At 42.6% G+C, this 23,360-nt stretch overlaps 1 protein-coding gene across 1 annotated transcript in view; it reads right to left on the reverse strand.

Moving 5' to 3' along the window:
• The window catches only part of LOC122797653 (lysosomal acid phosphatase-like), a 120,534-nt gene extending 105,984 nt beyond the window's left edge, over positions 1 to 14,550 (reverse strand). Inside the window, exon 1 of the mRNA XM_044066194.1 lies at positions 14,369 to 14,550. Coding sequence (XP_043922129.1) covers positions 14,369 to 14,485 — 117 coding nt within the window. The 5' untranslated portion in view covers positions 14,486 to 14,550. The remainder of the gene's footprint in view (positions 1 to 14,368) is intronic.
• Positions 14,551 to 23,360: the final 8,810 nt, after the last annotated feature.

The following is a 23,360-nucleotide window of genomic DNA, read 5'->3' on the forward strand; positions in this document are numbered from 1 at the left end:
ACGATCATATGTCTTATATTAAAAGCAAACACTGTCAAATAATACGTGCAGGACTGTCTACAGCAGCAGTGCTAGGGGAATGCATATTTAAACAAAAAGGCATTTCTACATGAGACAATGGGAGTCTCTAGAATTTCCATTATCTCATTTAAGAGACTGCAGGTTTTGCTGTAGCAGTACAAGAACAGAAATAACAAAGATTAAACTCTGCGCTCTTACGTGTGTATGTTATGCATTGTGGATGTTTATGTATCCATGAGTGCAGCGAAGGACAAAGGCAGCAACAAGCTGCCGCTTTATTTCTCTAGGAGTGCTACTGTTACATATGAATAGGTGATTTTTTTTGCATTTCTTCTCATGCTGGAGAAATCTGCAGAAAAATGTTCATTAAGGTAATGCTGAACAATCTTACGAATATTAAGACAAAATGGTAGTTACAGAACAGGGAAGTTTATGGCTTTCCCCGGTTAGGGGTTGCCACAGCGGAACTCCGGTCCGCTAATGATTGTTAGTTGATTTTTATGTGCCGAGTTACCAGCCCTGACCATGCACAACCTTTAACGAAGGTACCACACACACACACACACACACACACACACACACACACACACACACACACACACACACACACCACCGTCGATGGAGGAAATGGAATGTAAATCAGCGATTATGTGGCAAATAAAGGCCAGGTTAATGATGTGATATGAATAAGAGAACAGTATGGAAGACTTATGGCTATGTACAGATGTTAAGAACTGTGGGGCATAAGCAGTGAAAGTCAATGGACATCCAAAACATTCAAAAAGAAGGCTTCTCAAAGAATCTATAAATGAAAACATAGTTATCCGTGGACAACATGTTCTTTGTAAATCACAGGTAGATTAAGAAAATCTGCACAAACTGCAATTTATAGCCCATACATACAATACCTAAACTATATAATCGGTTCAGAGATTACCGTATGTACAGCTGTAAGTACCTCTCGATGTTGCGTACATTCAGTGAAAAACATCTAGTACTGCTATGTCAGATGGTATACAATGGTACTAGCTCCATGTTTACTTTCAGTAAAGGCATTCTTAAACTTTATCCACAGTACTTACCGTTTTCAAAAGTAGCGTCTTCATTCAAAAAGCAAAATCGATTTCCTGGTCTTGAAATGGTTGAAAAATTACTCTAACCACATACATTTAATTGTCAGTTTCAATCACTGACATACTCTGGACAACACAAATTTAGCAACACTCCTTTATATATACTGCTTTCCACTACACAGTTTTCAACAAATTATCTACCTACCCTAATTGCTGTAGTGTGATTTCAGAGACAGTGTAAAAGGCATGCTACCTTCACACTAGAACATAATCAGTGCCAACCTACCTAGGAGAACTCCCCTCATTCACAGAGTTTAGAATTAAACTTAGGAAATGGTTCATGACAGTGCTACCAATCCCATCACATCACATGCCAGTGTCACTAATGCCATCACATCACATGTTGGTGCCACCAATCCCATGTCACATGCCAGTGACACCAACCTCATAACATCACATGCCAGTGCCACCAGTCTCATCAGGTCACATGCTAGTGCCACTAATCTCATAACATCACATGCCACCACCACCAGTCTCATCATGTCACATGACAGTACTACCAGTCCCATCATTTCTCACGCCAGAGCCACCAACCTCATCACATCACATGCCAGCACCAATCTCATCACATGCCAGTGCTACTAATCTTATGTCATCTGCCAGTGCCACCAAGCTCATGTCACATACCACTGCCCCAATCCAATCATGTCATATGTCAGTGTCACCAAACCCACTGTATTACTTATACCTCACTACCTTTCCTATCTCAATTCCCTCCTTTGCCACCACTTATTCACCCTGGCAACTCTGCTGAAATCTTTACTCACTCTAATCTCCCTTACCCACCTCATTTCTTTTTTCTTCTTTCTCTATTCTCCTACAAACTTAATTAAGATCATTAATTAAGCTAGTCTGAAACATCAAACTCAAACAGTAACCAAAGTGACAACCTATGCATTACTTGTTCTTGAATCCACCTTGCTTGTAATTTGCCTTCCAATATGTATTTCTGTGTTATACAACATATACCTTTACCTCTTCTTTATACTGTGATATGCTGACTTGGGCTATGTCTGTCAATAGTCTATTGAGATCAGTGCACTACTCTGGTAAACAAAAGTTAAAAACAACAACCTCAGCAGCTATGATTCTGAACTCTAGAGACACGTTCATTTTGCCTTGCTGTATCAGGACGCAGTGCTTCAAAATTTAGAAAGGTCTTCATCATCAGCTCTGACTTTGCAGAATTATTATGTTTATTTATTTATTTTTTGAAGGCTTGACTGCCATTCAGTGAAGGACCTCTGTTTGACAGTTACAGGCTCATTCGTTCTTAGGTGATACAGGCCATGTGTTCATGTTCAGTGCCCCAAGTTCATTTCAAGGATCTTACTGACTTTCAAAGGAAGTTAATGAAAAGTTATCTTAATATTTGGGCAGAAGGTTCCCTGTAAATGCTATAAACAGTGAAATAAACTATTTACACACTTCTTTCTGTACAGCACATTGGAATAATATACAGAAACCTATTTTGTTTATTGATTTTGAGACCACGGTTGTATTCCAGCACTAAAGTTGCACTGAAGGACTCGGTGTGGAATGCTTTGCAAGCTACACATAGCCTTTCCCTAATGTACTGATAATTTAAGTCAGAACGTTGTACTCTGAACATAATTCTTACAGGCATCTGTTTGGTACACTCCTCTGCAAGGAGATGCAAGTATATTCCTTATAAAAATAAAAATAAAATCATATTCTAATACAGGTCTGATAGCTATCTTACAAGTTAATAAATCCAGCTGCTTCTCTAGAAGATAATATTTTGTTTTAAACATTACTATCACCATCTTTAACACCTTAATTCTGGCTTGCATAGCATCTTCTCTAAAATTTAGAATGCCGGTGATGCAGACACCCAAGTTTCTAATTTGGTTGCTCAGCACAAGAGTGGCATTGTTGAGCTCTGTTTGCAGTTGTGACATACAATTAACAAACATAAAACCTTACATTTACAAATGTTTACTGCTTTACTTATTAACAATTAGTGTATATATATATATATATATATATATATATATATATATATATATATAGTGCCAATACAGTTATTAACTGTAGTGATGCCAAACTGCATATTTACAATAGTTTCTATTTTTACATTTTTTGCATATTTTGAAATCCAACAGTTCCAGCAGGTAGTGCTGAGAATGTCAAGATGAATAATGTGGGTTCCAATATGGAACCTTGAGAAACACTTCCATCTTAATCCATTCAAGACTCAGAACAAATACTCTTTTGAGCCTTATAGTTAACCATTTTATAATCCAACAGGTTATAATTGGGTAACATTTGAAGTGATTAAACTTTTAATGATGACATCAAGTAGAAAAGAACTGAATGTCTTAGATAGGCCATGATACTTAATTATTACTGTCACAAAATAAACTGGCACCTCACCTCAGACTTCGTGCCCACTGAGTGGTACACATCTACAGCTATCCCACTCCACAAGGGGGGATCCACCTTGGATTCCGGGAACTACCACCCCATCAGTCTGACGAGCCTGATCTGCAAGGCCATGTAATGTATTATCACAGAACTTATAAACAAAGGCATTGGCAACCTTCAAACACTGGACCCCACGCAGTTTGGGTTCGTAAAGGGCAGATCTCGTCTCATGAACCTGAACTTCTTCAACTCAGCCTCCAGAGGCGTGGACAAGGGTAAGGTGGTCCACACAGTCAATATGGACCTTGGCAAGGCCTTCGACACCATCCCCCACTCTGGAATCATAGATAAACTTACTAAGCAGGGCATTAATCCCTACATCACTCGACGGGTTGCCAAATGGCTTACTGACAGAACCCACACTGTAAAAGTAGCAGACTCCAAATCCAGCTCCAGACAAGTGGAGTACCTCAGGGTTCAGTCTTGGGACCACTCTTGTTTGGCATCTACTTCTCTGAAGTACAGGTCAACACTAAGGGACTCTGGCTAACACGGTTTCCAGATGACTGCAAACTGGGAGCCATTATTGAATCCCCAAATTATGTGGATATTCTACAAAGGGCCTTAAAAACAGATGCTTGGTGCCAGAGCCATGGGCTCAAGCTCAATGCCAAGAAATGTATAGTTATCCCCTTTGGGAAAAAAACATGTACCCATGAATTACCACATAGGTGGCAGTACACTAACAACCGAATGTGGTGATAAGAGACTTAGGGACACAAGGTGGACAGTGGTCTCACCTTCGATAACCACATCGCCACAACAGTCAGGAAATCCTTCTATGTGGCACACCTCATCACAAAGGGCTTTTCATCCAGAAAAAAAAAGAGGTCATTATCCCACTGTACTCATCCCTCATTAGACCCAGTAAAGAATACAACACCCTGTTTGGCATGTACCTCTCAAGACATCTGCAACAACTGGAAAGGCCACAGAAATACCTCAGTAAAAGAATCACAGGCCTAAAGCAGATGCCCTATACTGGCCGTCTAAAAAAACCTCCACCTATAATGTCGCATATCGTCTACTCATAGGCAATTTCTGCTTAACATACAAGGCCATGTCAAACCCTTGGACATGCTATACTTAAAATCCCAATCCCTCAGAGACACATGCTCCAGGGATCTAAACGTTGTCATCACAATGAACAAAACATGCTGGAGGGATAGGTTCCTGACCCAGAGACTCCCCAGACTCTGGAATACACTGCCTATACATGTTAAGCAGAGCGCCTCTTTGGCACTCTTCAAAAGGAACCTTAACCATTGGATGGGAGACAGGAAATTCACCCTGGTGATCATGTCAATCGCCCTGCTAAACAGGGTTCCAGGGAAGTAAATACTGTGGGAAGAAACAGCCAGGGAATTGTTATGGCTAGACTTGTGTAGGCCCTAGGGCTGAAAGCCTACTACCAACCTATGAACCTATAAAAAGTCCATCAGGTATGTAAAAGGACTTTCCCGATACAGGCCATGTTGGAAGTTACCAGTAATAAATATCTGTTAGAAGACATCAGTAAACTTAATAAGAATCATTCAAAGCAATTACAGAGCACTTATGCGAGTCTAATTGGATGGTAGTTCTGGATGAATTCCCCTCGGCCACCTTTGTGAATGGCAACAATATTGATTAAATTCTGTTCAGTGGGTACTAGCCTTGTTATAATATTGAACTGAACATGTTCTCCAATGATTCAGCCAAAGCATCTTTCATTATATTAATCAAGTATTCAGAAATGTTATCAGACGCCATGCTAGTTTTTCTATTTACTTTCTGCAGAGAAAAAAATACAGTGGAGTTAAAAATACATTTCATGTAACTCAGTCTTGAGTTAACTCATGTTTTGCAATATGCAATCATATTTACATGACAGTAGGAAATGTCAGTAGGTGAATGTCAAAAATCCAGACTTTATATGTATGACATGCCATATATGAAAGACCATGGTAGGTGCACTGTAATATTTATCCTTAGCATGTGACATGTTCACAAAAATGTTTAGAGACATGTACAGCTGATATAATATCACTTTTATGTAAAGTATTTAATTGCTTTGTTTTTCACAGTACAAACTAAAACTTACAAAACAAAGGAACTCAGAATAGGAATGGAGGGCGTGGAACCACCACCAACCTTAGCTAGCCTATCCCTCCTCTATATATAATATAATCTGATCAACAAGTAATTTAATTATTCATTTTGCAACACTTTTTCCTATTACAAGATACAAAATGAATTATTAAAATTATCTACTGTCACCTACAGATGTTTCTAAATGTCCTTGTCAGAATGCCATCTGATGAGGCCTATTGTTTCATATCTGGTGTAGAAATGAGTTCAGTTAATGCACATGGTCTATTTTCCTCTCATAGGTTCATACTAGGCTATCTGCCCTGGGGCATTTATAAGCCTAGCCCGATTGTGTTTGGCTTACGCCACCCCTTGATTTGAGTATACTGTGCCCTTTTTAAAGTTTAGTTTACTGTGCCTCTGTCCAATAGTGACACGGACGTAATCCCCGGGACAAACCTACGATCCCCCATCCACTCAAGATTCTTCTTGAAGAGAGTCAGTGAGGTGCTCTGCCTAACATGAATTGGAATTCTATTCCAGAGCGAAGGGAGCCTCTGGGTTATGAATCTGTCCCTCCAGCATGTTCTATGTATTTCTGTGCTGAGGTTCAAGTCCCTCGAGCGCGTGGCTCTAAGGGATTTAGATTTACTGAGGTGGAGCATGTCCATTAATTCTGGGTTGGACATAGCTTTATATGTCAGGCATAGATTGCCTCGAAGTAGGCGGTATGCAACTGAGTAGAGCTGGAGTTTTTTAACCGAGCAGCATATGGCATCTGTGAGTCCCTTGATCCTCCTGGTGAGGTACTTTTGGGGTCTTTCTAATTGCTGCAGGTGTCGGTCGGGTACATCCCCAAAGGGGGCATTGTATTCTATGATGGGCCTGATGAGGGATGAATAATGGGGCACGATTACCTCTCTTGATATAGATGTGAATCCTTTCATGATGAGGTGGGCTATGTAGAAGGTCTTTCTAACCACTTTGGCAATGTGGTTGTCAAAGGAGAGATTGCTATCAACTTGGGTCCCCAGATCCCTAATTACTTTCTCTGTACCTAATGGGTTACCACCTATGTGGTAATTTGTGGGCACATTGTTTTTGCCAAAGGGTATGACTATACACTTTTGGCATTTAGCTTTAGACCATGGCTCTAGCACCAGTTATCCGTCTCTGCAAGACCTTTTTGAAGGATGTTTGTGTCAGCTGGAGAGTCGATTATGGCGCCCAGTTTGCAGTCATCTGCGAACTTGGTGAGCCATAGTCCTCCCACGTTGGCCTGTACCTCAAAAAAGTAAATACCGAACAAGAGAGGTCCCAGGACAGAACCTTGTGGGACGCCACTTGTGACCGGTTTTGAGTCTGACATGGCTCCAGCAACTCCGACTCTGTGGGTTCTGTCTGAGCCAGTTTGCGACCCATCTTGTGACATAGGGGTTTATATTTAGGCTGGATAGCTTATCTATGATGCCCGAGTGGGGTATTGTGTCAAATGCCTTTGCGAGGTCCAAATAAGCTGTGTGGACTACCTTCCCTTCATCTATGGCCTTGGTGACGTTTCGAAGAAGTCGACCAGGTTCAAAAGGCAGGATCTGCTCTTGACGAAGCCAAATTGGGTAGGATCTAGTGTCTGTAGGTCCCCATGTCTTTGTTTATGAGTTCCATGATGATCCTTCTCCATAGCCTTGCAGACTAGGCTAGTCTGGCTTATGGAGCGATAGTTTCCAGGGTCCGCAGAGGCGCCACCTTTGTGGAGTGGGACCACTTTTGCTGTACGCCATTCTTTGGGCACATATCCTGTAGTGAGGCTGAGATTGTACAGCAGTTTTACTTGAGGGATTAGTTCTTCTTGGAGTTCATGTAGGACGCAACCCAGGACGCCATCTGGTCCCATGGAAGCAGTGTTTTTTGCTTTGGAGAGGGCGGCCTTCACCTGAGCATCAGAGATGTTTGGGAGGCTGCGCTCTGCCGGGATAGATACTTGCTCTTTTGGGGGGGAGGGGGTGGAGAAGTTTGCACTGAACTTGTCTGCCAGGATATTGGCAATGTCTGTGGGTTCAGTGTATTTTTTGTTGCTTAGAATCAACTCAGAACAAGTCTGGGAGTTGCATCCCAGGTTCCTAACATAACTGAAAAAAGCCTTATGATTGTCTAGTGTCTTGTGCAATCTTTCTCTCGAAGCTGGCCTTGGAGGATTTTATGAGGGATCGTAATTTTTTGCTAGTACTGATCAGAGATGCCTTCCCTTTTAGGGATTTTGCTCTATCATGTAGTAGCTTCCTCCTTCTGTTGTACAGTTTATTTATGGCTGGGGTCCACCAGACTGGACGCCTGCCTTTGGATGATTGGGTCTTGATTTTGTTTGGGATAGCATGATCCGTGCATTCCTGGAAATGTCCGTAGAATGCGTTTATATAGGATTCTGCAGTTTGGGCCGTAGTTTCCACTGGCCCTGGGGCCTTGAAGCATTCCACTTCGGTTTTGAGATGTGTGAAGTTCGCTTTTGAGAAGTTTTTCACTGTGGTTTTCAGGGCTGGGGTCGGGATGTGGATATCCAGTGAAATTAATTTATGGTCTGATCTTACCAATGAGGGATATACTTCTGGTATGGAGCATAGAGCCCCCATGTTGGTAATGATCAGGTCTAGTATGTTTTCCCCTCTTGTGGGAGTGGTGACTAGTTGTCCCATAGCATTTGAGTTTATAAATTCCAGGAACCTTTGGGCTAAGGTGCTGGGGCTTGAGTAATGCTCCCAGTCTATGTTAATTGAGTTCCGCCCAGTATAATGGTGTTCGGAGAGATCTTCATGTTCTCCAATGTTTTCAGGAAAGCGCTGTGGGATTCCTGACTTTGAGAGGGTGGTCTGTAGGATGCTATAAACTGAAAAGCAGTCTTGCCCACTGTCAGTTGCACATGGATGGTCTCCGATACTTCGTGCAATTCCACTAACCTGGAGGTGTGGATATCCTTGATAAATATGGAAACTCCCCCTCCTTTTATGGTTCGGTCCGGGTTTTGGGGCCAAAAAGCATGATATGAGGTATAACCTGGTAGTGCTGGGGGTGCTCTCTGGAGCCTTGAACCAGGTTTCTGTCACTGCACAGATATCGATGTTCGCCATACTGAGGAGAGCTTCGAGTGCATGCATCTTGAGGTTAAGACTTCTGGCGTTTAGCAGCACTACCCTTAGTTTCTTATTCCTTGTGCTGTCTATGGAGGTGGGTTTGACTTTTGAGCCTTGCCCAAAAAGGCACTATGGGGGTGGCAAGAGCCTTTGCCAATATCCGAAAGCCCAGGGGTGACAGGTGCAAGCTGTCCATAGCGAAGCAACATGGCTTGTCGAGCATTTCATCCCAGGCTGACAGACACTGGATCCCCTTTGGAATGACACCAAAATTTTAGCCAATTGTTAAAATCGATCATTTTATCTTTATACTGTGGCATCATTCTCAGCAAACTGTATCTAAGAACTGTCTCTCAGAAGAGCTTTAGAAACATCATTAAGGTCACCCTTTTGGTGAGTCACATAGTCTTATAGTTCAAACCTACTTTGTGTATTTTTTATTAATATATAGAGTTCAAGTATCAGAAAACAACAACAGCAACAACAAACTCACTTTAAAAAACTTACCAAAACAACAGAGGCTCCCAAAGCAGACATCCAAAAATCCACCACCTCAAAACAAAACACATGCAACACATACTTCAATAAATCAGTGTGTCGACCAATTGCAGCCCTTAAGGCCAAACACCTTGACTGATACACTAGTAATAGGTGACTCCATAGTCAGACACACTGATGTCCCACTGACTAGGCTGAACAAGGAGAAGGTGACTGTGAGCTGTCTATCGGGAGCTAGGATCCGCCACATAACACACGCACTCAGGTCACTCCAAAGCAAGTACAAATACGACTCCGTCATTGTCCATGCTGGTGTGAATGACCTGAGATGTACCTCCCTGGACTACATGAAAAGAGACATAGAGGAGCTCTCCGATTATGTAGCCCAGGCTGGTATGACCCTGACCCTGAGCAGCATCTTGCCCTCACCAAGAATGATACCACAATACAAAGACAAGATGATCAGCTTTAACAATTGGCTCAAGTACTGGTGTCATTCTAAGGGGATCCAATGTCAGTCTGCCTGGGATGATATGTTGGACAAGCCACGCTGCTTCGCAAGGGATAGCTTACACCTGTCACCACTGGGCTTCCGGATATTGGCTAAGGCTCTTGCCACCCCATAGTGCCTTTTTTAGGCAAGGCTCAAAAGACAAACCCACCTCCTTAGAAAACAAAATGGAAAAAACTAAGGGTAATGCTGCTCAACGCCAGAAGTCTAAATCTCAAGATGCAGGCACTTGATGCACTCCTCAGCATGGAGAACATCGGCGTCTGTGCAGTAACTGAAACCTGGTTCAAGGCTCCTGAGTGCACCCCAGCTACCAGGCTATACCTCGTATCATGCTTTTCGCCCCAAACCCGGACCGAACCACAAAGGGAGGAGTGTCCATATTCATAAAGGACACCCACACCTCCAGGTTAGTAGCAACACATGAAGCATCAGAGACCATACAGGTGCAACTAACCATAGGCAAAACTGCTATACAACTGGTAGCATGTTACAGACCACCCTCCCAATCTCAAGAACCCCACTCAACCTTCCTGAAGACATTGGAGGATATGAATGTATCACAAAATACCATCATACTGGGAGACTTCAACTACCCAAACATAGATTGGGTACATTATTCTAGCCCTAATACCCTAGCCCAAAGGTTCCTGGAATTCATAAATTCAAATGCACTGGAACAACTATTCCCCTCTCCCACTAGGGGAGATAATATACTAGACCTGATCATCACAAACATGGGGACAAAATGCTCCACAGTGAGATCTGACCACGAACTAATTACCCTGGATATACATATCCCACCTCCACCCCCAGCACAAAAGACCACAGTGAAAAACTTCTCAAAAGCAGACTTCACTCTTCTTAAGACTGAGAAGGTATCCTTTAAGCCCACTGTGCCAGTGGATACCACATCCCACAATGCCGAATCCTTCACAAATGCTTTCTATGGACATCTCCAAGAATGCATGGATCATGCAATCCCAAACAAATCCAAGTCCCTCTCCACCAAATGTAAGCGTCCTGTATGGTGGACCTCAGCCATAAACAAATTGTATAACAAAAGAAGGAAGCTACTGCACATCAGAGCGAAATCCCATGAAGGGAAGACATCTCTGATCAACATTAGCAGAAAACTACATTCTCTCATAAAAACATCCAAGGCAAACTTTGAGAGAAAAATCACTAAGGACACTAAAGATAACCACAAAGCCTTCTTCAGCTATGTTAGAAACCTGGTAGGAAACCCTCAGATATGCTCAGAGTTGGTTCACAACAACAAAAATACACTGAACCCACAGATATTGCTAACATTCTGGCTGACAGGTTCAGTGCAAATTTCTCCCCTCCTTCACCCCCAAAAGAAGAAATACTTATCCCAGCTGAATGTAATCTCCCTGTCATCTCAGATGTCCAAGTGAGAACCGCCCTAAACAAAGCAAAAAACACAGCATCAATGGGACCCGACGGTATCCCGGGGTGTGTGTTACGTGAACTCCAAGCGGAGCTAAACCCACACATAAAAATAGTATTTAACCTTAGCCTTACTTCGGGATATGTACCTGAACACTGGCGTACAGCAACAGTGGTCCCACTCCACAAGGGGGGTGCCTCTACAGACCCTGGAAACTACCGCCCCATAAGCTTAACTAGCCTGGTCTGCAAAGCTATGGAAAGAATCATTATGGAACTCATAAACAGAGACATAGGGGACCTACAGACACTTGACCCCACCCAGTTTGGCTTTGTAAAGGGCAGATCCTGCCTTTTAAACCTGGTTGACTTTTTCAAAACAGTCACTACAGCCACTGATGAGGGCAAAGCAGTCCATACAGCATACCTGGACTTGGCTAAGGCCTTCGACGCAATACCCCACTCAGGCATCACAGATAAGCTAAACAGCTTAAAAGTAAACCCTTATGTCACTAGATGGGTTGCAAACTGGCTAAAGGACAGAACCCATAAAGTTAAAATCACTGGAGCAATGTCAGACTCAAAGCCAGTCACAAGTGGTGTACCACAGGGATCTGTCCTGGGACCCCTCTTGTTCGGCATTTATTTCTCAGATGTTAAAGCAAACATGGGAGGGCTGTGGCTGACAAAGTTCGCAGATGACTGCAAACTAGGTGCCATAGTCGATACACCAGCAGACACACACATCCTACAAAAAGGCCTCACTGAAACGGACAACTGGTGCCGTAGCCTTAAACTAAATGCCAAAAAATGTATAGTCATCCCTTTTGGAAAAAACAAAGTACCCACAAATTATCACATAGACAGCAACCCACTGAGTACGGAAAAAGTAATCAGAGACCTAGGGACCCAAGTAGGCAGCGACCTCTCATTTGACACCCATGTTGCCAAAGTGGTTAGAAAAACATTCTACCTTGCACACCTCATCATGAAGGGATTCACATCCAGATCCAAGGATGTCATTGTACCCCTATATTCCTCCCTCATCAGACCCATGATTGAGTACAATGCCCCATTTGGTATATACCTCACCCGGCATTTGCAACAGCTGGAGAGACCACAAAAGTACCTCACCAAAAGGATCAAGGGTCTCCAACATATGTCTTATTCTGCCAGACTAAAGAAACTTCAGCTCTATTCAGTAGCATACCGCCTGCTCAGAGGTGATCTCTGCCTGACGTACAAGGCCATGTCCAATCAGGATCTGATGGACATGCTCCACCTCAAAAATCCAAATCCATCAGGACCACGAGAGCTAAAGACTTAAACCTCGGCACAAGTATGAATAGGACATGCTGGAGGGATAGATTCATAACCCAGAGGCTTCCCATGCTTTGGAACAGGATCCCAGTTCGTATTAGGCAGAGCCCCTCACTGACTCTCTTCAAGAGAAATCTTGATGAGTGGATGGGAGATCGTAAGTTTACCCCAGGGGTCACATCTGTGTCACTGCTAGACAGGGGCACAGTAAACTAATTCTATTATATAAGGGGACCTTCATTGTGTCACTACTAGACAGAGGCACAGTATTCTAGATTTATTCTGTACATTTTTGTACCATTTCATGGGGTGGCAAAAGCCACATCACTATGGCTAGGCTTACAAATGCCCCACGGCAGATAGCCTAGTACTATACTATGAAACTAAAACGTGTCTGCATGTTATCAGATGATTTCACATTACAGAGTTCACTATTCCCAGGAGCTATTATTTTAAGTGAATAAACAGATTATTAATATAAAAGTAATAAGCTAGTAGTAAATGTATTTAAGAGGCAATGTGTTTGTGCATTACATACATCATAGAAACACATCACCCTCTTAACACAAGAAATATGGACAAATTCATAAATAATGGGGAAAGGTCCAAAAATAGGGATATATTTTAAATGCTGCTCTTTTAAACTTAGAAAGTTGTTAGAATGACAGGATTTTGTGTTATCATGCATTTTCTTAATGCTATGAAGTCTGAAACTCAGATGTATCATTATTTAGTGATTTGCCAGAAAAAAAACACACACATTGTATGAGGAAAATACCAAATATGAAAGGCAAAAATCTGGACAGTCTGTGAAAATCTGGATAGTTGAGAGGTGTGCATAGATATCAAGCAACAGAGTGAAACAGTGAACCATAACTATAAATTACTGGGAAGGTCACATTATCTATGCTTTTAAAAATGGACAGAAGCAGGAAGCAGTACCCTTGGGGAAATGAGATGCTGTATTTTAAGCAAATGACACTGGGAAAGCAAATACTAGATTAAAATACACACATGCCAGCATTGGCAAGTAAACATGTTCTGAAAACCAAACAGTGGTGCTTGTTTGTAGAAAGAATGGTACTGGTGTTATATTAAATTTGAGGTTTCTGTTTACAACATTTCTTTGGTTTAAAGCAAGAAGCAACTCAATTAGCCTGTTCCATCAAATGGGTTTAGTTGTATGAACTATTTAGCTAATCCCAAACTTGCATAACTTGTGAAAATGTTGTTTTAGTTAAGGGGTTATGGGATTGTTGAGCCCTCTTTCACATAAAATGCTGTTTAACCCCTTTGCTGAGCTACTTTTCACTTCAAAGTGAGATGATTTCATAAATCCTATTCAGATTCCATGGGCAGTTTTGGTGCTACATTATATAGTATGTATCATTGTGCAAGTACTTATCGTCTCTTCTTCCTAACAGGCTACTGTCACAGTGTGCAAAGTCAGAAGAGGGTAATGGTGGCGGTTATTATCCCCAGTAGAAGAATCACAAGGTAAGATGAAACTCACATAAGTCTCTTATGTCTACTGACTGAATTCGGATTATGTTTCAGCGCATCTCTGGCAGTTTGTTAGTACAGCAGGAATCTCAAAGAAGGCAGAGTGCATCAGCAGAATTTTATGTCACTTGCCGGTAGGAAAGAGAGCCAACCAGAACAGGGAACAACGTCCATAACTTAGTAGTAGGTGATACGCACATCAAAGTTAAAAAGACGCGCAACAGAAAAAAAAAAAACTGTAGTCAAGGAAAGAAGTTTTCGTTTTAGACCAGTAGGAAATAATGACTCATAAAATCTAGTTACAATGATGACAAGGAAATACTTACTATGGTCACAAATTTCAGAGTTCTTCCTTCTGATATCTCAATGAGCAGGCTGATGAACATAAAACAGAGACAAATAAAGTTCTTGCCGCTATACAGAATACTTGCTTCCTCTGCCATTCTGCTTGTAAGCACTAACTTTGTAGGAAGCACAGAATTTACGGCAGGAGCCTAAGAGTAAAGGGGTGGGGCCTGCCTGCTGGTTGATGTTTGACAGACAAAAGAACTCGTTTCTCTTCATAAATATGATTTCAAGCAGCTTTTCCAACTTGTCGTTATGTCTGTTTCCTGCGTGACATGCTTGTGATCTTGGTCTGTTTCCTTTCTGAAACGTAGTAAAATCAAAAGCAAAACCATGTTATGGCTTTGCGTAAACAACGAACTGCTATCAGTGAACCTATTTTAAGTTTACCAAGAAATAAAGCAGGCACTTAGTTATATTCTTCATTAAAGAAGTTCCAGGTGAGCATAAAAAATAACGGAATGTGTTCTTAATGTTTTCATTAAAGTTTTTATTTAAATATTATTCTGTTTATGAAACAGAACATGAAACTGATTGCTGAACCACGGTTAGTGAGGTAATAGAAAACTTAAATATGATTTTTAGGCACTCTGATGCGTCAAACCTACTCACAGAAAGAAAAAAAAATTAAAGCATGATTCCATAAGAAAAGTGATCCTGAAAATGAACTCAAAACAAATTTGATCCTGAAATGAACTCAAAACATTTGAAAAAAGAACTACATTTGAATAGTTAACTGAGGGTTAAATGAGGCAGTGAAATGGACTGCTTTATTGCATAGTGTAGGTAAACATTTACCAGTTTGCAACAGTAATTTGGCATGCAGGATATATGGAATATATTGCCTATGTAATGGAACTTTCCACCCTGTTAGACACATGAAAAAAGCAGTTTGTAACCCAGGCTGCTCAAATGAGTATTATTGATGCAGAAAGTGTGAGAAATGGAATACATAATTTCACCATTTAACACTGGCTGTGTTAGTGCTAGCTAAACTGACCTATAAAATTAGAAAGGTTTTAATGGTTAAGAAAAGCGAAACATCTGTTTGTTGGATTACAGTGACATAACACAGTTAACTGAGGACTCCAGTCCTCTTACCCCACCAAACTTCTGATGTTAAGCAATTCACTGGGCTCAGGGCTTTAGCACTCAATTTGGTACAAGTTAAATGCTGTGCAAGACAAAAATGAAACCGAGTAGTGACATATTAAATAATTCATTTCAAAGAAAAGATGAAACAATAAAATTTGAAGACAAGATGGATCAGCTGTTTTTGGTCTTTGTGTATAGTTTATCCACGGTACTAGGCTAGCTGCCCTTGTGGGCCATGTTAAACCTAGACAATTTCTCTCAAATGTGAGAATCAAATTCTGTAGCTTGTGTCTGTGAGGTAAATACCTAACTATTATGTTAACCTTCCCAAAAATAAACCCTCCAGCATCATCCTTAATACTGGCACAGCCACAAGGTAAGTCACTCTTCCTACCAATTGACGAATGGAGTAGTATGTCTTGTTACTTGTTGTATCTATGGTATGGATGTGAGCATGCAAGGGAATCGGGTGTCTGAATGGGATGCCAGCAAATAGTAGATACCTATAGTGACAGCATGAGATCTGTAACAAATACTGGTGTCAGCACTAGACAAGGTGATAAAACTCACACACACCTGTCAGGGAGGCCCTCATACCCAACAACAGTCTCAGCCAGCAGGACAGGTGTAGACAAACACAAACAAAGGTTGTGCTAAGGCCTGTGATTGATGGCTATGGAGAACATCCCCCCCAGACCTATACAGACAGACTACAACAGGTCAGGCAGTGGGATGTTAGTTCTGAAGCGTAAGAAGTCAGAAACTGAAATGTAGGTCAATCAAACCTAAGACCTGTAGTACACTGATATGTCTCTAGTAAGCATGAAAGGATAGAATACAGAATGAAATGGAGAACCTAAAATACCAGTACAGTCATAGCAAATGTGTACAAGTGTCAAATGTGCCCCCCCAGTCCTATGTAGAAATGTAGTAACAGTCAGGTGTGCCCCCCACAATCCTATGTAGAAATGTAGTAACAGTCAGGTGTGCCCCCCAATCCTATGTAGAGATGTAACAGTCAGGTGTGCCCCCCCAATCCTATGTAGACATGTAGTAACACTCAGGTGTGCCCCCATAATGCTATGTAGAAATGTATTAACAGTCAGGTGTGCCCCCCCACAATCCTATGTAGAAATATAGTAACAGTCAGGTGTACCCCCCAATCCTATGTAGAAATGTAGTAACAGTCAGGTGTGCACCCCCATACAATCCTATGTAGAAATGTAGTAACAGTCAGGTGTGCCCCCCAATCCTATGTAGAAATGTAGTAACAGTCAGGTGTGCCCCCCCAGTCCTATGTAGAAATTTAGTAACATGTATGTGTAGGTATAATAACAGTGGAGCACAGATTACCTGAGCTGGCCAAGGTAGCAGGATAGATTGTAGCATGTGTAAAATATGCAGGTCTGCCTGTGTTAGGTTGGTGTATGTTGTATATTGTGTGAGAGTGGTCACTATGTATCCATGGTGAGGTTTGTCGTGGTGGCCATTGCCCAGTACTGCCGATGACAGGGCCAAGTTCTCACAACTGCAGTGCCAAACACAATGCTTCTCAACAAAACACATTCCAGCAGTAAGTCATAGTAAATGTTTGGAAGTAAATGTGGCACCATCTGAAAGATGGACATGCATTGAATGTCGGCCCAGATATACAAGCAGTACACAGGGGGAAGTACCCCAGACAGACACTGTATAATATGTAACTGTCAAATGGACACACCCTTGGAATTGTACATACAGATTTGCAGCACATTATTTGGGCTTGTAGTAGGGAACACCGATGTCGTCTGGCCAAACACTGGCAGACCACAAAGGTCATAGGAATGAAGTATTGAGAAACAGCTGATGTCCCTGCACAAGCCAGCATAAGTGGAATGCCCCATGCATATCTGTGAGTCAGATGCAAGTAGTGTCCATAGCACAAATGCACTCAGCTCACCCTACCACCACCCACAGGTACCTCCCCAGTCTTATCCCTGCTGTTGGGAATGAGTACAATATGACCCCCATCTGTGTATGGCAATAGCAAAAGAATGCAGCATGCAGAGCAGGTGTTCCATGCAGGTGTGTCCCTAGCTGTAAGCAGCATGCTGCCAGCATCCACACCACTAGATCAATACTGACAGAAAGTATTGACATGAACACCATGCACACCTGCCCTGTCACCCCAGGGGAATATAGTGTAGGTTCATAGGTAGGTACTAGGCTATTGGCCCTAAGGCCTATATAAGCCTAGCCAAAAATGAACCCTGGCTTTCGCCACCCAGGAAAATTATTTTCCTGTGCCACTGTCGAGCAGAGCCACAGAAGTGATCCTTGGGGTGAATTTCCTATTTCCCATCCAATCATCAAGATTTTTCTTGAAGAGTGCTAATGAGGAGCTTTGTTTGATATAGATAGGTAGTTTGTTCCAGAGTATGGGAAGTCTCTGGGACAGGAATCTATCCCTCCAGCATGTTCTGTTTATTGTGGTGACAAGGTTTAGGTCCCTAGAGCATGTAGCTCAGAGGGATTGGGATTTCTTTAAGTGGAGCATGTTCAACAGCTCTGGGTTTGACATAGCTTTGTATGTTAGGCAGAGATCACCTCTGAGTAGGCAATATGCGACGGAGTAAATCTGGAGATTTCTGAGACGGTCTGCATAGGGCATCTGTTTGAGACTGGTAATCCTCTGTGTGAGGTATTTCTGCAGCCTGTCTAGTTGTTGTAGATGTCTTGTGAGGTACATACGAAAAGGGGTGTTGTACTCTATAATGGATCTAATGAGTGACGAGTAGAGGGGAACAATGACCTTTTTTTTCCTGGATGAGAAACCTTTTGTGATGAGGTGTGCCACGTAGAAGGATTTCCTGACTAGTATGGCGATGTGATTATCAAAGGAGAGACTATTGTCCACCTGTGTCCCAAGGTCTCTTATCACACTTTCGGTATTAAGTTTACTACCGCCTATGTGATAGTTCATGGGTACAGAGTTTTTACCAAAAGGGGATGACAATGCACTTTTTGGCATTGAGCTTGAGGCCATGGCTTTGACACCAGGCATCTGTCTCAATGAGGCCCTTTTGTATGATGTCCACATTGTTAGGAGTTTCAATTATGGCTCCTAGTTTGCAGTAATCTGCGAACATCATTAGCCAAAGACCTTCTGTGTTAGCCTGTCCTTCAGAGAAGTAGATACCAAACAGGAGGGGACTCAGGACTGAACCTTGTGGTACTCCACTTGTCACTGGTCTGAAGTCAGATTTGGAGTATACTACTTTCACAGTGTGGGTTCTGTCAGTGAGCCAGTTGGCAACCCATCTTGTGACATAGGGATTTATACCTAGTTTAGTGAGTTTATCTATAATTCCAGAGTGGGGGAATGGTGTCAAAAGCCTTGGCGAGATCTAGATAAGCTGTGTGAACCACCTTACCCTCATCTACGGCTTTGGTGACTGCTTCAAAGAAGTCTATCAGGTTTAGGAGACATGATCTGCCTTTTACAAACCCGAACTGGGTGGAGTCCAGAGTTTGGAGATTACCAATGTCTTTGTTTATAAGTTCCATGATGATACGTTCCATGGCCTTGCAGACCAGGCTCACCAGGCTAATGGGGCGGTAGTTCCTGGGGTCCATGTTGGATCCCCCTTTGTGGAGTGGGATAACCGTCGCTGTGTACCATTCAGTGGGCACAAAGCCTGAGGTGAGGCTATGACTGAACATGGTACTTAGGTGGGGTGCTAGTTCCTTCTGTAGTCCATGTAGAACGCAACCTGGGATGTTGTCATGTCCCATGGATGCTGTGTTTTTGGCTTTGGAGAGTGTGGTTTTTACCTGTGCAGCCGTGATTACAAGAACTTTGCATTCTTCCGGTATAGCGATGGGCCCTTTAAAGGGTGAGAGGGGGGGTAAAGTTAGTACTGAATCTATCTGCCAGGATGTTGGCAATATCAGTTGGTTCTGTATATTTAGTGCCATTGTGCTGTAACTCAGAGCAGATCTGAGTGTTGCCATTGAGATTCTTGACATAGCTATAGAATGCTTTGTGGTTGTCTTTAGAATCATTGGCTTTTTTTTTTTCATAACTAGCTTTGGAGGATTTTATGAGGGATCACAGCTTCTTACTGAGGCTGACCATGGAGTTCCTCCAATCATGAGATTTTACTCTTTTTTGCAACAGTTTCTTTCTTCTGTTTTAGAGTTTGTTTATGGCAGGGGACCACCAGATTGGCTTAATTTTTTTGGAGGATAGCATATTAGTTCTGTTAGGGATAGCACGATCCATGCACTCATGTAAGTGCTTATAAAGTGCAATTGTGTAGGATTCTGCAGTCATACCTCTATTGTCCGCCTACATGGGTGTCATGAAGTTTGCCACTTCTGTCTTGAAAAGCGTGAAGTTGGCTTTGGAGAAATATTTTACGGTAGTTTCCCTAATGGGGGGTGGGGGTGTGATGTGGATGTCTAGGGTGATTAGCTTGTGGTCGGATCTGAGCAACAAGGAATTGACCTTTGGTGTGGAACACCGGTCACCCATGTTGGTAATGACCAGGTCTAGGATATTGCTGCCCCTAGTGGGGGTGTGGATAAGCTGATCCACGGCATTAGAATTTATGAATTCCAGAAAACATTAAGCAAATGAGTTGGTACATGAGTAGTTTTCCCAGTTAATGGTGGGGTAGTTGAAATTGCCCATTATTAGCGTGTTGGGTTGTACCGTAATATTTTCCAGTGTATCAAGAAATGAGGAGTGGGAATTCTGGGGCATGGTGTGGGATCTGTAGCAAGCTACAATTTAGATTGCAGTTTTGCCCAAAGTTAGTTGCACTTGGATAATCTCGGATGCATTATGCTGAGCAACTGGCCTGGATGTGTGGATATCCTTAATGAATATGGACATGCCTCTGCCTTTAGTGTTTCGGTCCAGGTTAGGTGGCCGAAAGGTGTGGTATGAATTATAGCCTGGTAATGCAGGGGTGCTCTCTGCAGCCTTGAACAGGTCCCTGACACTGAACAGATGTTGATGTTCTCCATTTTAAGGAGTGCCTCAAGTGAGTGCATTTTAAGGTTTAGACTTCTAGCATTAAGTAGCATTACCCTCAGATTTTGCTTGCTTGTACCTGTTACAGTGGTGAATTGTCATTTGAACCTTGCCTAAAAAAGGCACTATAGGGGTGGCAAAAGCCTTAGCCAGTATCCGGAATCCCAAGGGCGACAGGTGCAGGCCATCTCTGGCAAAGCATCGTGGTCTGTCAATCATGTCATCCCAGGCAGACCGATACTGGATCCCCTTAGAATGACACCAGAAGCTTAGCCAATTGTTGAAGTCAATCATTTTGTCCTTGTACTGTGGTATCATTCTGAGCAATGGCAGGATGCTACTCAGGGCTAGGGTCATACCTGTCTGGGCTACAAGATCGGAGAGCTGTTCATTGTCTCTTTTCATGTAGTCCAGGGAGGTACGTCTCAGGTCGTTCACACCAACATGGACAATGACAGAGTCATATTTGTACTTGTGGAGTGACCTGAGTGCGTGGGTTATGTGACGGATCCTGGCACCCAACAGGCAGCTGACAGACATTCTCCTTGTTTAGCTTGGTGAGTGCGACATCAGTGTGCCTGACTATAGAGTCACCTATTACTAGCGTGTTGGGTACGTTGTTTTGCCTTATGAGCTGTGGTTGATTGGCACATTGAGTCTGTGGGCTATGTGTCATTTGGGTTGTGTTGGGGGGTGGAGGTTGCTTGCGTTTCTGCTTTGGAGGTCTCTGTTGCTTGAGCAAATTATTATTGAGAGCCTCCGTGAACATTTTTGTGTTTCTATGTGTGGATTTTGGTGGTGTAGGTTTTGAGGGACTATGTGATGAGTGTGGTGTGGTGCAAGTGTTTACCTTCTCCTCTTGACTGTCTAGTCCAGTCTTGGCTGAAGAGAGCTTTACTTCCAGTTTGGCTATATAAGTGCGTATCTCACAGGCTATAGTGCTGGGTGGTAGGAGGAGAGGGTTGTCTGTGTACATGAGGCAATTGCTGCATTGCCCCAAGATTCCCAGATTCATCAGGTAGACAGGAGTAAATACCAGGAGCTGACCCTTAGACATGCCTGGATAGGTGCTTTATTTATTAAGTACTAAATACTGTTTTCCTCTAGATAAGTGAGAAAAGTTGAGTGCTGTAGTAATTAGTAGCTTATTTAGTGCTTACAATGAGTTCTGAACAAGTGCTGAGCTCAAAGAAACAGATCTGAGTGCTAAAACTAAAAAAGCAAATATGTATACCTGACAGTACTTGAAGTATTGCAGTCTGGGACTATAGGAGTGACACAATGCAATGGCCTGCTACAGATGGCCTGCAGCACTACCAAATGGCCTACAGTCCTCTGCCAAAGTCCTGTGTCTCACCCGTACTGCCAATGTATGTTATGTCATGGACTCCTAAATAACAACATAGCACAGTCCACAGAACCCAAATGCAAGGCCGTGTGGACAAATCCCAGTAACATATCCACCATGTCCTACTGCATGAACTCTGAACCAACACCAAATTACTGCTGGGATGAGGTGATAACTATAGGGAACATATCAGATAATGTTTGCATAATGTATGGAAGAGGATAGAATAATAGGGGTGTGGTGGGAGCATGGGCGGCATGGAGTGTGTGAAGTCCGAAACTCAGCCGTGTGCACATATTATCCCTGGCTGCAAACACAAGAATGGGTGGCTACAAACCTGCCCGTAAACCACAATGTGAAGGGGTAATGTCCAGAATTATGACCCCTGCCTCTGGGTAACCTGTGTAAATCTGTACAGCTGTGAGGTATGGTCACAGCAGGATATGGCCATACTGTCACGTTGATGGATGTACAAGCATGGGATCCTCTGTCACCACTATACCAAGGTGCTGAACCATTTACACAGACCCAGCAGCAAGTGTCTTCAGCTTCACCTCCAGAATTGCATGATTGTGCAAGAATATGTAGACTGCTGACCACAATACTGGACACAGCTGCATTCACCCTGTGTTCCCCAGGACATCACTGCAAGCAAATATGTATACCTGACAGTACCTGACATAAAACATCACAGTGCATAACAGTACATATGTCTGAATATCTCTGCTAACACCAGGACCATGTAGCAGAAGCAGCACAGACACAATTACCTACAGTAACCCACTATCCTTTGCCCATTTTGACCCCATACCGTCAACCGATCTACAGATATCCTGCAGAAACAGTTTGCTAGCTGTAGGTGTAGAACACAAAAGTCTGCACTGGAGTACAATCTACCTGGAATAGATTCATGCATTCAATACGGAAGGTCATACTGGGCATGCTCCCATGTCTGGCAACAACAGTGGACCATACATATCTGACAGTCGCAGATGTTAGTGCATACACTCCTCAGCACACACCAGTAATGCTTTGCACATGCATTGGATAGGAATACACACATATATACAAGGACAACACACTATAATAGGCTAAAAATACACATACATAGATGTGTGGAAGAGAGTGACAGTGACAAAGAGCCTTCCATCATGAGGTCTGTCCCACCCAGCACACATCCAGTTGGCTAAAACCACATGATGTGCAAATGTCAATGATCATAGACATTTGCCTCTGGTATCCCTCAGCACTATTGTGTCTGTGGTGTTTGTGCTAACTGTGTAACATGACTGTACAGGTCAGTAGTCATCTAGCAGTTGTATACACGTACCTGTGGAATATAAACCTATGTGTACCTAAGTGTTGTGCGTCTGCCTCTAGATGCATGAGTTATGGCCCATGCACACACAATGCACTCCCCATTGCCCTACTATGGCAAACCTGCTAATGTCTTCACCTTGAAATACACCTGTGGGGAAGTAGTAGCCCTGTAATCTCTGTGACGTGTTCT

The sequence above is a fragment of the Protopterus annectens genome, chromosome 3.part1, assembly GCF_019279795.1.
Source record: "Protopterus annectens isolate FY-2018-M chromosome 3.part1, PAN1.0, whole genome shotgun sequence".
In the NCBI taxonomy this organism is placed as follows: Eukaryota; Metazoa; Chordata; order Ceratodontiformes; family Protopteridae; genus Protopterus; species Protopterus annectens.